At 42.5% G+C, this 14424-nt stretch overlaps 1 protein-coding gene across 2 annotated transcripts; it reads right to left on the reverse strand.

Annotated features, from left to right (window-relative positions):
- Positions 1 to 264: 264 nt before the first annotated feature.
- CGRRF1 (cell growth regulator with ring finger domain 1) lies at positions 265 to 13804 on the reverse strand. Of its 2 annotated transcripts, none has more exons than XM_074869175.1 (6): positions 13643 to 13804; positions 7920 to 8059; positions 6482 to 6659; positions 6141 to 6288; positions 2868 to 2975; positions 265 to 1646 (listed from the first exon to the last, which is right to left on the reverse strand). In XM_074869175.1, exons 1-6 carry the CDS (start codon positions 13744 to 13746, stop codon positions 1296 to 1298), a joined length of 1029 nt encoding a protein of 342 aa, XP_074725276.1. In that variant the 5' UTR covers positions 13747 to 13804; the 3' UTR covers positions 265 to 1295. The 2 variants fall into 2 exon arrangements, with proteins under 2 accessions (XP_074725276.1, XP_074725277.1); XM_074869176.1 differs by lacking the exon at positions 265 to 1646 and adding an exon at positions 2225 to 2566.
- Positions 13805 to 14424: the final 620 nt, after the last annotated feature.

Here is a 14424-nt window from a genome sequence, read left to right on the forward strand (position 1 = left end):
ACTGGCAGCCCCGTTCAAGGAGCTGCAGGGGAGTGCAGCTGAACAGCCTGGAGCACGGCTTTCTCTCCCCAAGACTGAGCAGCTGTCCTGGAACTGGATGTGGGGCAAAGCTGCAAGGGAACAAGAGGGAGGACAGAAAGCAGCTACTCCCCATTTTCTACAGGTTTTAAAGAGCGTTTGTATTTTTGTCTTATACCAGCAGATGTGAAACCCAGCCTGTCCGTCTTTAGGACAATTTGGCACTCTCAGGAAGCAAACCAACGCTTTCTCTTCTCAACAGCCATTTTTATTGCTTTTGACAATACACCATTGGAGGGCAAGAGAAAACATTTTCTGCCATTCTTTAGCTTTTTTCTTCATTAGAGTAAGTAAATTCCCTGGGACTATTGATAAAAGGTAAATGGTTAACTTTGCATCCAAGCTGACAATGCAAGCAAAAAGAGTTGGAAATTCCCCAAAGCAGGCTACTCCTGTACGAATAGCACCACAAAACTGTCCAAGTAACCACTCTATGGAGTAATTAACTAACATTTGCATGGAGGACAAGTTCTTACAGCCATTGCTAACGAGATTGAAAGTCTGTGTCTCAAGATGACATAGCAGAGGCTCAGGCCTGAAAGTGTCAGCAACGTTTAGTTCCAGCCAACAATAATCAACAAAAATCTTTGCACTCGTTCCAACGGGCTTTGGCTGAAGTCCCTCACACACACACGCATGCACGCACACACATAAATCTTTCAAAACAGCCAGAAACAGTCTTGAATCACGCTTTCAACTCCCAGCTCCTGCCACAGTCCAGCCTTCTTCTACAAAATAAATATACACGGGTTTAACAATGAAGAATATTTACTTTCCTTCATTTGATACATTCTGTAAAGTGCTATGTTGCTAAATTATACTCAGTTAAAATGATATATTGCTCTAGTATTTTAAATACCATAAATATAGAATGAGCTGCGTGCAACTTCACTTGCAAGTTTTCTTCTTTTTTTAGTAGATATACTAAATTTAGTAATCAAAATAGCCTCCAATAGTACTCCATGAAAAACTAGTAAGAAGTTATAAATAAAATCACATCCTTCAAAGATATCCTACGCACTTCTTCTGTCCACATTGCATGGATAAGTGTAATGTTCCTGCGAGCATATGGAGTGAAGAAAAATAAGGAAGCTGAAAACTACCTAACAATAAAAAGCAAAACCATACAAGTTAATGCTACATATCCTCCCATAAACAATCTGCTTTCTACACTTAATCTTGGTGCATACAACCCAGTTCTTCTATTTTTTGCCCCATTAAAAAACTCTTCCAGGAAGAACATCTTGCAAGATATGGGTTGATTCATCTTCATCTTGCTCCTTTTTACTGCAAAGTGGAAAAGATTCTTGAACAAACTGCCTACACATTGGACACTGCTGGAAATACTTAATGCAGCCATCACACAAGCACGCGTGCCTGCAGGGTAGGAGTACCCAGTTCACTGTGCCATTCTGGCAAACAACACAGTCTTTACTGTTTTCTTCATGCAATTCTGGTTCATCTTCAGCCAGTCCAGCCTTTTCTAGCAAGCTTCTGTCAGTGCTGCTCTCACCAGGAGACGTATCGCTTGAAGACGGTGCAGTACTATTTGCAGACATGAAGAGCTGCTAAAATACACGTATGCACAAACATTTAGAGGTCAACAAACTCTCCCCCAATACCTGAACACACACATGCGACGCAAGTTCCACCGGGTCAGATACACTGGTTGCCACCGGGCTGAATGAACTGTAACAGAACTGCCCGGGTTCTGAGCAGCTCAGGTTCCTGTATATCATTCTTTATGCCTAGAGGGATGCTTCCATCCACTCCTACCAAGAACATATCCATCAAGCTGTCAAATCTGCTTCACTCAACCCATTCCACTCTTGCTTGTATTACAGTCCCTTACTCCTTTTGTCTTCTCTTACGTGAAGCACCAATTCTTCTGGGCATGATCTCTTAATAAAGCCAGTAAGATACCATGCAGCCCAAGATGCCCACAGAGAGCACAGTACACAGCGACACAAAATGCAGCTGCACAGTTATTTCTGTTCAGTTTAAGCAGTGTTTTTACAATAGCAACCACACGTGAAAAGAAAGCTTGAGGGCATCAACAGGGAAGTTTACCTGGATCAACTATGCCAGCAAAAAATGGCCAGGACAAACATTTCTTTGGACAAATTATTTCAGAATGAATGCTAATCAAATCAATTAATTTAATTTGGTCCAATATCTACCTTATCAATACCATATGTTATTTTTATTATCACAGTAATAAAGTGAATCGCATAGAATAACATCAGCCACTGCCTAACAAACAGGTCAAAGATGGTCCCACAACACGCATAGATATGGGAAACTGGAATGGAATAATGAGAACATTGGTTTAACTTCTAAAAACATGTGCTAGGCTGACTCCTAATCTTGTGCGTGTATTGCAGTACAAAGAAATGAAAAAAAAAGTTTCTTCTGAGGCTTCCCCAGTTGAAGAGCAGTATAGGAGAAAGGGCTGGTCTGAGAGACTAGCAAGGAGGTAACAAATGTTCTGTGGAGAGGAAACATTCAACAGCTAGTTAATGTCTTACTACTGCTTTAATAAGTGGACAGAACCTAGGCCTCTAGACTAGAATCAAGTAATTTCTCTGGGAAATCTTGAATATTTTCATATAAAATACTTCTGTACAGTAACTTTGGCTGGAACTACTTAACTGATAAAATAATTTTAACTATTATCCAGTTCTTTGCATGACAATAAAAGCCTTATACTAATTTAGGCTCTTGAAAGCCTACACAAGCTAAACTTAACACTGTTGCCCAAATGAAACAAGACTCAGTACGTGGCTTACCTTCAGATCATGGTATTGACCTTGAGCTAGAAGTAGATACTGATACAGTATTCTGCAGGAAAGTCTGTAGCTCTCATCAGGAATGTGAATTACAGCCACCATTGAAATCTACCAGAAAAAAAAAAAAAAAGCTATGTTTAATAACTTTGCTTTTTGTTACATGATTCATATAGAACAGTTTGCTCGAAAGATTGCATACTTCTTTACAACCTCTGACCTGCTGATTTCCTTAGACTATCAGGACTTCAACAGTGTTGACTTCAAGCCTGAATCAAAAACTATGCCAGAAAAGGTAAAAAAGAGGACGTGGCACAAGACAGCGCTTTGTGGGGCTTCAGCTTTCTGCCCTGGTTCTCCACAGAGCCCTTCTACAGTCGCTTTACAGCGGAGACCTGCTCTGACCACTCTCACCTAACAGAATTAGATCCCAAACCACAAAGGCACCTAAACACACGCAGTCCTCCTGAAGGCAGGGCTTGCTTACACAGTCACGGGTGTGCCTGGGAGAGGCCAGCCGCATAATGATTTCAACCAGAAGTAGTAGCTCCTACACGCCCCTCTCCACTTCACTAACTCATGGCGAGCTCCTCCTAGACAGGATAGAAGCTGACAGACTGTGAGGAGTTTCCTACAGCAACCGAGCCCCGAGCCAGCGCACGCACTGACGTCCCATGCAACGTCTGCAGCTGCATCCCGGGCTGTCTTCAGCACAAGAAATGACCCTGTCAGCTCAAGTTTGACTGCAGAATTACAGGGGAACACGTAAAATGCAAAGTCTTCTCTACTTTCACCTACTTCCCTCACAATCTTTCAGACCACAGGTTTTAGGCTCCAAAAAGCCTTTAGAAGTGTCGTTGATTGGCTTGTAAACCGAGCAGGCAAAAGACAAATTTCACTGGAAAGGATTATGAAAGGACCCCATGGGCTGACTTTAGAGTAATTTTTCTGAAAATAAAAGCACTCTAAGCTTGCATGCTGTGCCTAATACCCCTCGCCCTGCCCAAATTACGTAATAGGCTCTAAAAAGCAAGGAAAAAAAGAAAGTGAAATTCAATATTATTGTAGTTCCCAGAAGCTGTCAAAAAAGAAATGAAATATAGAAGAAAGCTGTTCTGCTCAAAAAAAAATTTTAAAGGCAAATCAGACTTACACTTCAAAATCCACACATGGCTAATTACATGCAGAGTTTAAATAGATATGTACCTATACATATGTATTTATACTAACTGAGTTTACTATTCTTTGGCAATAAGGCCTTTTCTTATTAAATCACAAGGCCTCAGAAAAAAACCCCCACAAAAAGCCCCACATCACTATTAGCTTTGTTTTGGAACCTGAAAGCCATTAAATCTCCATTAAAATGACAGATTTTGTGTTTTGCTAATAAGTGTTTAAAAGTCAATGGTTCTCAGTGTATTATGTCATCCCATCATAAGTTCTTTCTCAATGACGACATACATCCTCAATTCATAGTTTGTTCAGACACCTAGGTGACTTTTTAACTGTGTGGGACCCGTTCCTAACACAAACAGCTGGATCTTCAAGCTACTGTCTCCTCTGTTATGCTGTCCTGTAGTACAGAAACACATACAGAGATACTCTGACCTAGCAGAAATGCTATGCTGTTTGATTATAGAACCCCTTCCCCTTGAGCACCAGGTATTTTCTCCCTTTGTAAATACTTGTACACCATCATCAAGTTACTTCTCAGTCTTCTGTTTCATACACAGGCCTGAGATCTAAGCCTTCTTCCACTTTAGCCCTGCCAGTCTTCAAATAATTTCTGTAACTCGTATACAGTCGTGCTAATTTTCTGGAGCTAGGAGAAAATTACGGCACAAAACCAAATAGGTATGACCTGCCCAGAAATACAGTTAGGATTAAAATTAGACCCACCAGAAAAGAGATACTGGAACATCAGCGGTAGTGGTGGACACACACACACACACAAAAAGAATTCAAGTTGGAGCTTGATGGACTGATGCGAGAACAATGCAGTAATACCACACCAGCAAAGATGCCTTTCCACGCTATATTTATATTTTACAAGTTTGTTTCAACAACAACAGATGCAATTCTGACATTTGTCTGGCAAGGAGTTCAGGTGGAGTTATTCCTCTGACCATATTAACAGATTCTAGTTGTGTTCCTTTTCTCCAAAACCAGAGGAAAAATACCTCCCCCACTCTCCTTCCATCCCTTTTTTCTATGTTAAGGAACAAAAGAGGCACTACAAATTCACGTCCATGCTAATGTCAAACACATTAAATAAGAAATTTGAAGTCACTTTATATTAAACTAATCTGAGCTCTAAACATACATAGATGTACTAATCTGGGAAATAGCTGGGGGGCAGAAATCTTGAGTGGGGAAGTGCTGAGGTCAAGTGACGAGAAGCCAAGGACAGGTATCACTTGGAAAGGGAACAGATTTCTTAGGCATTGGTGTGATCACAAACAATTTCCAGATGAATGTATGGAAGAGTGTTCAGTGGATTTAGGCAATTTGCTTCCAAGTTCATTTGTATTCTTGTCCAAGCAGTCAGTGCTATCAGATTATCAACCAAATGAAAAGATGGGAGATAAAAATGTGTCTCAAATTGTTCCAAAAAGAATCAGTCAACTTAAGAGTTCAGAAGTGATATTGAACTGCATGTGACAAGGTTGAAGCTGCTTTAACTGTAAGAGATCAGGAGACCTTTTTGGAGACCTGAGGATCTCATATCAGTCTACTGCAAGAGCTTCACACCTTCCTGTAAATGACCTGGAGATGGCTACTGTGAGACATCATGTCCTGCATTACACAGACACAGGCCTGTTGCAGAAAGGTAATTTCTATGTTCCTAACAGTCAAGTCAGCAATCAGCTCAAATATCTGTGCCAGACACTAAAAAAAAAAATCCTCCTACGTTGCCAACAGCCATTCAAAAGACCGTATCAGCACAAGAGCTCCACCCCAGGTTTATGTGACCAGAAAAATCAGAGTAACAGCTTACTAACCTACCATAGCCCTAGTTCCTCTGACCACAGGGCTCACCATAGAGACCTTCGCAGACACGAGCTTTGTGAAAATCATAACCATCTTTTGAACGGCACACATAATTTTTAGATATTATCCTTGCTCTTCTGCCATGCTCCCCTGGCATCATCAGTGAAAAAGTTAGGGACCAAATTCTTGGGGACGGGGAAAGGAAGCTGTTTTATTCAAGCATGTCTCCTGAAACATTCAGACCTTAAGTACAGTGACCCTGAAGTATATTCTTACATTACTTACAATATCATAGATTTCTCTGTCTTCTTCATCAGCTAACGTCAACAATGCTATCAACGGATAGCGAGATCTAGGCACTGGGCCAAAATCGACAACTTGAGCATCTTCTGGTAACTGACAATATTTTTCTTCCTTGTCATTTTTTTTAATGCTTTGTATGTGTCAAGGAAAACAATCAGTGTCACTGCAATTGTAGACAAATGTGACGTTTGCATAAAGAATATTTGTCATCGTATTTGTTCATAAATATATTGTGCCAAGAACTGCCGAATGTTCACAAGTCTCAACATTTCCTGTGCCAATAAATTAGCATATTTTGTCAAAACAATTTTAAAAAAGGATACAAGTACTGTTGTCGATAGAGGTATTCGCTGTACAGAGCATCCTCTAACGCCTGAGGGGTCTTTATTCTGAAGCAGTAGACATGTTTCTGCAACGCTTCGTGGAGTTTTTGAACACTGCAGCCCCAGTAGCATGTAAGAATACAGTCTTCCAGACAATCTGGTGTCAATGTTATACCCTCTTGTAGAAAGAAGATAAGGATTTCATTAACTAGCTCGTGTGCAGGAATTCTGGAATTGCTAAGTGTAGGTTCTTAAAGGGCAGAAAACAACTTCAGGGTCCCAGATTTTTATCATTATAATCTAATCTTCCAAGAATTTAGACTAGGTTTAATGCTTATGAAAGTCAGTGGGGATGAGGAAGTGGGTGTGAGGAGATAAAATGGCTGATTAAACTAACAAAAGTAGCACATGTGTTTTATGAAGGGTAAATTTTAACTTCTGTTAACATTTGACACACTCCCTGGCAGACCCATGAGCACAACCCCTAGCCCAAAGTCCACTCCCTCCTTAGATAATGGTATTACTTGGATCACTGGCCTACAACACCCTCTGTGGTCTCAAAGAATAAGACCCTCTTGATCATGCAGAGGGAGGATAAAAAGGGGATCTACGCGCTCCATTTCTTTTCTAAAAATCAAGTACCCAACCCATTAACTTCTAAACACTTCCTGCACAAACAGGAGCACAACTCTTGGAAACTCCCACCAAATTCAAGCGCTCAAACCTCCTGAAAAATCCAAGTTACCTGAAGACTAAGTTGTTGGGTTTGTTGGTTTGGGGTTTTTTACATTGAGGGAGGGGTAAAACTGCTGCAGCCCTTTTCTCATTCACAGGAAGGCTCCACATCTGTGTTGGCAGAAGATGTTCAGCCTTGCTGACTACTCCCCAATAACGTAGAAGGCCATGAATTTCACTTCCTATGTGGGTGACTTCAAGGATGTTAAGAACTACCTGAACTCTCATCCAAATAGGTATTTAAATTCAGTTTCCACTGAAGCATAGATAGAAAGGGAGATTTTTAAAAATTTATTTATTTTTTAAAAGTAGTGCACTTCCAAACGCTGCTGGAGATCTGGACATAGATTTAAGTGAGTGGCATATATGCTATAATGAATTCTATAGAATTCTACAGTTTTGTAAAGTTTACAAAAACATCCACAGTAGCTGGTGATCTGCAGATGTTTTTGTTACTTAAAAATCTGTTATAGCAGGAAGTGTTTAATTGATAAGAATGAAACTGTACTTAAATATCCAAACATTTCACTTTTAAAAACACCACTTTTATAAGCTGTGTAAAAATTATTTCTGTTGTGATGATGGGAGGAAGCAGGTTTCCGAGGAATTTTGATAAAGGAAAAGGGTGACAGCAAGAAAACAGAAGATATTAAGTTCAGGAACCCACACTGACAAAAATCAAGCACATCAGAACTCCACTGACTTGTTACCGAAGCTGTAGCAGGATGAGGGATTTCTAACCCAAAAGGATTCTTCACTTGTCTCATTCGCTTTTTCAATACTCTTGTGCTGGATTCTGTTTCTTCTGAGTTTCTCAGAATAACAGGAACACCCAACCCAAACCTATGAGACATGAAACAAGAAGAACAAGTGGGTTAAGTGTTAGCGTTGACACATTTGCATTTTTCTTCAGCTCCAAATAGCAAGCAGCACAACAAATAGAGCTAGCTTGGCTTTGCAGAGTATCTGCTAGGATGCATGAATAATACAGCCTGCCAGTCTGACTCCAACTTTTCGTGGCAGAAGGTAGGAGTCTTCACAGCGATACAGAAAATCTGTAAAGGGGGAATACTTTACTCCTGCATTTCCAGAAAGAGAGTAAAATTAACGAGAATGGTCAATGCCCTCTAGTGGTAAATGGTTAGCCAGAGCTTTCTCCCAATTGACATTCTGCACATCCCGTCACAGGACCAAAAAAAAAAAAAAAAAAAAAAAAAAAAATCGCTGCTTGCAAAGATGGAACAGCCTTAATGGACTGGGTGCTCAAAAGGAAGACCTTAGAATAAATCATTCAGCCCTAAGATATTTCTAGCTGTAGCTACAGCCAGCAAGATGTTTTTATGGGAGAACAAGATCCCGATTTCCCATGTAAACCTCAATTACAATAATATGCTGATAATAAATCAGGAGCTGTAAAGCCCCTGCTTTGAGCCAGAAACCAAGTGCAAAATAGTCAAGACTTTGAAGCAAAGCTGAGACTCTAAGACTCCTTCAAAGCCGAAACTAGCATGCCAGCCCAAGTGATATTCTGACCCTAAAAGGATAACGAAGCAAAGATTTAAAAGTTTAAACACCCTATGAACCAAAATAAAAATCAAAGAAAGTGAGGAAGAGTATTTGGGATGATTTCTGACACCAATTAAAAACTCCAAGATTTTCATATTGCCTGGGGCTTTTAAAAGACCCATTACAGAAGATCAGGATCTACAAAACAAGCTCTGCAACAGACTTCCATTTACACTTGGCTAAAAATAATTCACTTTTTAAGGTGATAGCAATAACTTTCAATAACCAAAAGCTGATCAGAGAAACTGTCCCAGATATGCAATCAGAAGACTACTTGGGAGACTGAAGACATTTTCTTAACTGCATTAATCCAGTCCTGCCTCATTAGTAAGGCAACGGGGAGAGGCTGTGGGAGTCTTTTGTTAATGCATTTTAGAAAACAGTTATTAATTAGCTCAGGCTGTACTTTCCTGAATTTGTGCTTTTGTCGCTGCCACCTGTACTGCTGAAGTGATGGCCTGGGTAATGGCTTTTAATTTTGGTTCATGCAATCATCAGCATATTGGGTGCTGGAAAACTCTGAATGGCAGAGTTCCCCTGCATCAATTGTTTCCATTTAGTACACTGAAATAGCAGCTGTTACAGTAAGATGGGTCTCCTATCAATAACTCAAGCTGAAAAGGGCACTACCAACTTCAATGTAATCAGTTTGAAAATTGCTAAAGTAATTTCATGTACAATACAGCTCTGAGTGAAACAGACAATTTTGTGGCTTAACTGCTACTTTTTCCTGGTTTTAAAATCTTTTCCAACTCTTGCGTGTCAAACGAAGAAGAAAAGCAGAGCTTTTACTGACATTGGCCTCCTTTCTATTGATTCATGCTGGAGGGGTGCCCTTTGTAAGACTAACAGGGAAAAACATCAGTCAAAAGTGATTTTCAAGTTGAGGAGACTACTTCAGGAAAGAAAATTCTCAAAGCCATTCTCAATAGCAACAACCTGTTCCTGGCAGTTTAACAAATATTTGCCTTTACCACCGAACATCTTGCGTGCCTGAGTGTCAAAGATACGCCAAAGGCGAAAGAGGTTCAGCTGGTGGAATATACTCTATACTCATTACTCCACCTTTGATAAATGCCTTTGGTTTCTAGACTTTGATGGAAACATTTGCATTTCTTCGATGATGTAATATAGGGCGCTCAGCCATATTTAGTTTGTGTGCATGGAGAGTCAAATCTCTCTCTGATGCAAGTAAACACAGCCACGCTGACTTCACTGGGGCTGTAATGAAGTACACCAGTTAAACATCTTACTCACAAAGGAACCAGGTGCAGCAGCTGTTTCACTTACTCAATATCCCAAACTCAATGGAGCTAATCTCTCCAGACGCACACAAAGATGCCTCCTGTTTTATACCATCTGGCTGATTCCGAAGTAAAAACGTGTTCTTTGGAAACTTTCTTCGCTGGTCGAAAGCAACAGGATAATCACCATGAAAAGCAGCCATAGAAAAAACCTTTTAGTAGAGTTTCTGCAGCAGCTGAAGGCAGAAAGGCCTTTCTGTTCAACAATAAGGTACAGTATTTCTGTAAATTTTAAGGTAGTATTCAGTGTATGAAGGCTGAATAAAGATACAGTTTTTATTTTATGATCTATCAGCCTAGATCATCAGCTGGTATAGGGGAAAATTCCTTTCTTCAGGACAGTGCTGGCTTAGAAAAGGCAAGAGTTTCCAAGGGTTTTGTTCATGAGTTAATTTCTCCAAAGATTTCAAAGAGGTGCTGAGCCTAAAGTTCCTCCTAATACAAGCACTCATCCCTGTCATGACCCGGACTGGAAGCCCAGAGAATCGCAACGGTTCTGTGATCCCCCCAGGTTAAATTAAGGAGAAACGACACCAAATGACCAGTTAAAATGTTTTACTTGCGGTAGAGAACAATTTAAACTTGGAAAAAGATAATAAGCAATGTGGTCTCTTATAAATCTATAAGAAAGAAAAGAAAGGAAAGGAAAAGAAAGAGAGTCAAAGAAATCTGAATCACCACCCCTGGATCCAGCATTGTCTCAGGTCCAGTAATCCTGGGTGGTGGGTGCACACAGATCCAGCTTTGATGGTGGGTGCACACACAGGAAAGTTTCTGTTGCCTTTCTAAGTTCATCTTATTAGCTGATTAGCATACTAGATGAGGAGGGGCAGGTATTCCACAAATTCATTTCCATGAGAGATGAGGAAAAAGGTGGAGCATGGGTTCCAGTTGAGTCGGTGGTCGTTGCCCAGCTTTGTTTTTTCCTCTGTTCCCAGAGATCTTATCAGTCATCCCAGAAATGATCCCCTCTTATCCGTTGGTACTTGTGCTTGAGGGGAAACACCTGGTTTCACTCAGTCCATGTCTCCCCCTCTGAGGCTTATCTAAGGAGTTTGTCAATGCAACTGCAAGGGAGTGGGGGGTGCGTCCTTCAGTACACTCCTGCTTCCTTGGGTGATAATTCCTTAGACTAATCCAAAGGCCACAGCTTGTCCTTGAGGTTTTCCGTGTCGATGAATGTTTGAGGCATTTCTTCCTTCAGTTCCTTACAATCCCCAGCTAAAGAGATGATGCACCAGGCCATATTTAGCTAATCTAAATTCCACCTCATCCCTCTGCCCAGAGCATCTAATGGGCTGGCTCTAGAAAGCCACCTGTGCAGTAACCTACTGAGACTCTCTGAGCAGAGCCACAGGTATCCAGGGCTGGCCATAAAACCAGGCGCTCATCAAATCAGTGCATGATTTTGCAAATAAAACATTAACATTCCTAAGCAGTTGGTGTTTTTCAGGCTGACTGACACCATCATGAACACATCCATAAAACAAGCTGACAATTGATGCCGATATTGGAAACAAAATGTCATTATGGCAATACATCAAGTAATATGTACTCGTGACACCATATGCATTTATAGTACTCTGTGTAGCAAATAAAGGCTCAAGTTATTTTCATGAGCAAGTTCAAGAGCACTTAAACTGTAACCGCAGCTGCAGACACTCTGAAATTGCTTGGAGGCTCTTGGTCATAAGGTCACGGTAGGCAGAGTTCAAAGGTAGCAGCAAATATCTCTGAGCAGCTGCCCACATACATACTTGTATGTGCTGAGCTAACAGCTCTCTAACAAACTAGTTTGAAGACAGTTTTTATATATTTACATAAACTGCAATAATATCTAGTGCAGATGCACCTAGAATCTCTGATCCTGAAATAAAAATGCATCTGGACAGTCCTCTGCACAGCCCGTAGCTCAAAATGCATCAATGAACTCGTGAGCAGATGTAAGGATCTTCTGGCACACCTATTTCAGACATTTTACAGCAGGGGAGTGCAAAGCGTTTATTACAAGCAGATAAATAATGATTAAAGTGATAAAGGAACACTGGCTTGGAATATACACGCAGAAGATTTATTTGAATCATGATTTAGTACCATTTCTTTTGTAAAGATAATATTTTTAAAGAACTGGAAGAGTGAAAAAGTGGAGAGAAGCGTATGGCAATATAATACCATCAGCGTGCACTGGGACAGAAAGTATTATGAAAAGGATTTCGACTACCTCTCTCTCCAAGTAAATAACAAGGTGGAGCTTCATCCAGCAGAAAGGCAACAAAAAGATCCTCGCCTTCACTACCACTTACCCAGCACTAGGGGAGGCAATGCAAAAGAACAAAAATTTTCACAAAGCTATCTGAAAGATCAAAAGATAGCTTCATTCACACCAAAAGCAATAGATGGCATATGTTTGAGCCAGTGGCAGCTAACAAAGTGATGCAAACAAGGGAAAGACTTTGCACTAAGGGAAAAGTCAAGCAGAGTATTTATAAGCTGCCAGGAGAACAAGCAGCTACAGCTAAAACATCTGTAATTCAAAGAGAGACAAAGGATGGAAAACACTGAAGCACAGAACTGCAGATATATAATGTTTAAGCCAATGGGAGGAAATGCAATAACTCTATTTTATTTTCTCCAGAAGTGTGGTGTACCCACAATTCCTACATAAAATATTTTGATTGCTAATCAATGCTCTCCACTTGGCGAGTATCAGTATTTACATTTACAGAAACTCCTGAGTCGGCAGGAAAACAAACAGAACAGCGCTATGGACAGACATTCAGGGACCTGTTTCTGAAAAAAGGGAACGGTGACATCTTTGCCGAACCCTCTCAAACATAAGCAGGAGAGGGTCTTTCACTCATCACCCCTCTAGACACTTTAGCAGGTCAGCTGTTTAAGGCTTCTCCCCATCCCGGTCCCAGCACCCTGTTCGATTCCCCTGAAACACCCCCTTCTCCTCTGAGCTTCAGCAGTAGAACAGACTGGTGCCTCATCAGCGGTCCTGGGTAGTCTCACACCTCAGTAACAACTCTGCCTCAAAGCCTGGCAGATTTAGCTGCTACCTGGCCTAATGCCAAGCACCTTACTCAGTATCTGCTCATTTTATCTACCACCAAGATTTGAGATGTCCATCTCCAACAGTGCCAAACTTTTCCCTTGGAGCAGCCCTCCCTGACCCCCACCCCTCATTCAGGGTCTCCAGCCACGCTGTTTTCTCCACAGCTTTCATCCTCACCTTCTGCTGGAGCAGCCCCTCTTCCCCTACGGTCAGGGCTACCCCTGCTCACCCTCCTTTCTTCAACACAACCTCACTGCCAGGCCCCACACACCCAGCCCCGGCGCTGTCCCACCCAGGGCCACCCCACACCCTCGGAGTTCATTCCCCAAGGGATGCCAGCTCCCATTACCCCCTCCCCACGCCGTGCTACCTCATTACACCACCAGACCTCCGCAACCAAGGCCCATCGCCCCAGACCGGCCTCCACGGGCTGGGCCGGCCCCACAGGCACAGCGCTGGCTGCCCCACAGCCAGCGCCGGCCCCTCCACAGCACTCACCAGCCCAGCACCAGGCCGCTGGTGACGAGGAAGCAGACGAACACCACGGTGATGTAAAAGAGCGGCGAGTATTCGTAAAGCGTGACGAGAAACACGGCGGCCATGGGGCCGAGCCGCACCGCCCCACGGCGCGGCAAAGCCAGGCCGCGCCGCCTCGCCACAGGCCCCGCCTGCTCCCGCAGCCAGGCGCATGCGCGACAGCTGAGTGAAGCCACTGCCCTCAGTTTGCCCGGAGATGGGCGGGCCCGGGGGAGGCGGGGCTGCGTTGCCTAGAGACGGCCCGAGGGAACCCCAAACTGCCCGGATTTGCACAAAGCGTTTCAGTCCTAAAAAAACCCGCGTCTGTGCGCATCTGGCACAACCCACCTTCAAACACCTCCGTGCCTCCTGGCGCTTGGACAACCTGAAAGGAGGGTGCAGAGAGTGGAGATGTGTCTCTTGAGCCAAGGAACAAGCGCCAGGACAAGAGGGAATGGCCTCAAGCTGCGCCAGGGCAGGATCAGACTGGCTCTTAGGAAGGATTTCTTTGCAGAAGGGGTTGTTGGGCGTTGGAATGGGCTGCCCAGGGCAGGGGGGGAGTCCCCATCCCTGGAGGGGTTGAAGAGTCGGGTTGACCCAGCGCTGAGGGATCTGGTGGAGTTGGGAACGGTCAGTGTGAGGTTAATGGTTGGACTGGAGGAGCTTCAAGGTCTTTTCCAACCGAGATGATTCTGTGAGTAAAGATGGGATGCTGCCCAATTCCTCCCGTGACCTCCACTTCTAAACACAGCGCAACGCAAATG

The sequence above is a fragment of the Strix uralensis genome, chromosome 4 (genome assembly GCF_047716275.1).
Source record: "Strix uralensis isolate ZFMK-TIS-50842 chromosome 4, bStrUra1, whole genome shotgun sequence".
NCBI lineage: Eukaryota > Metazoa > Chordata > Aves > Strigiformes > Strigidae > Strix > Strix uralensis.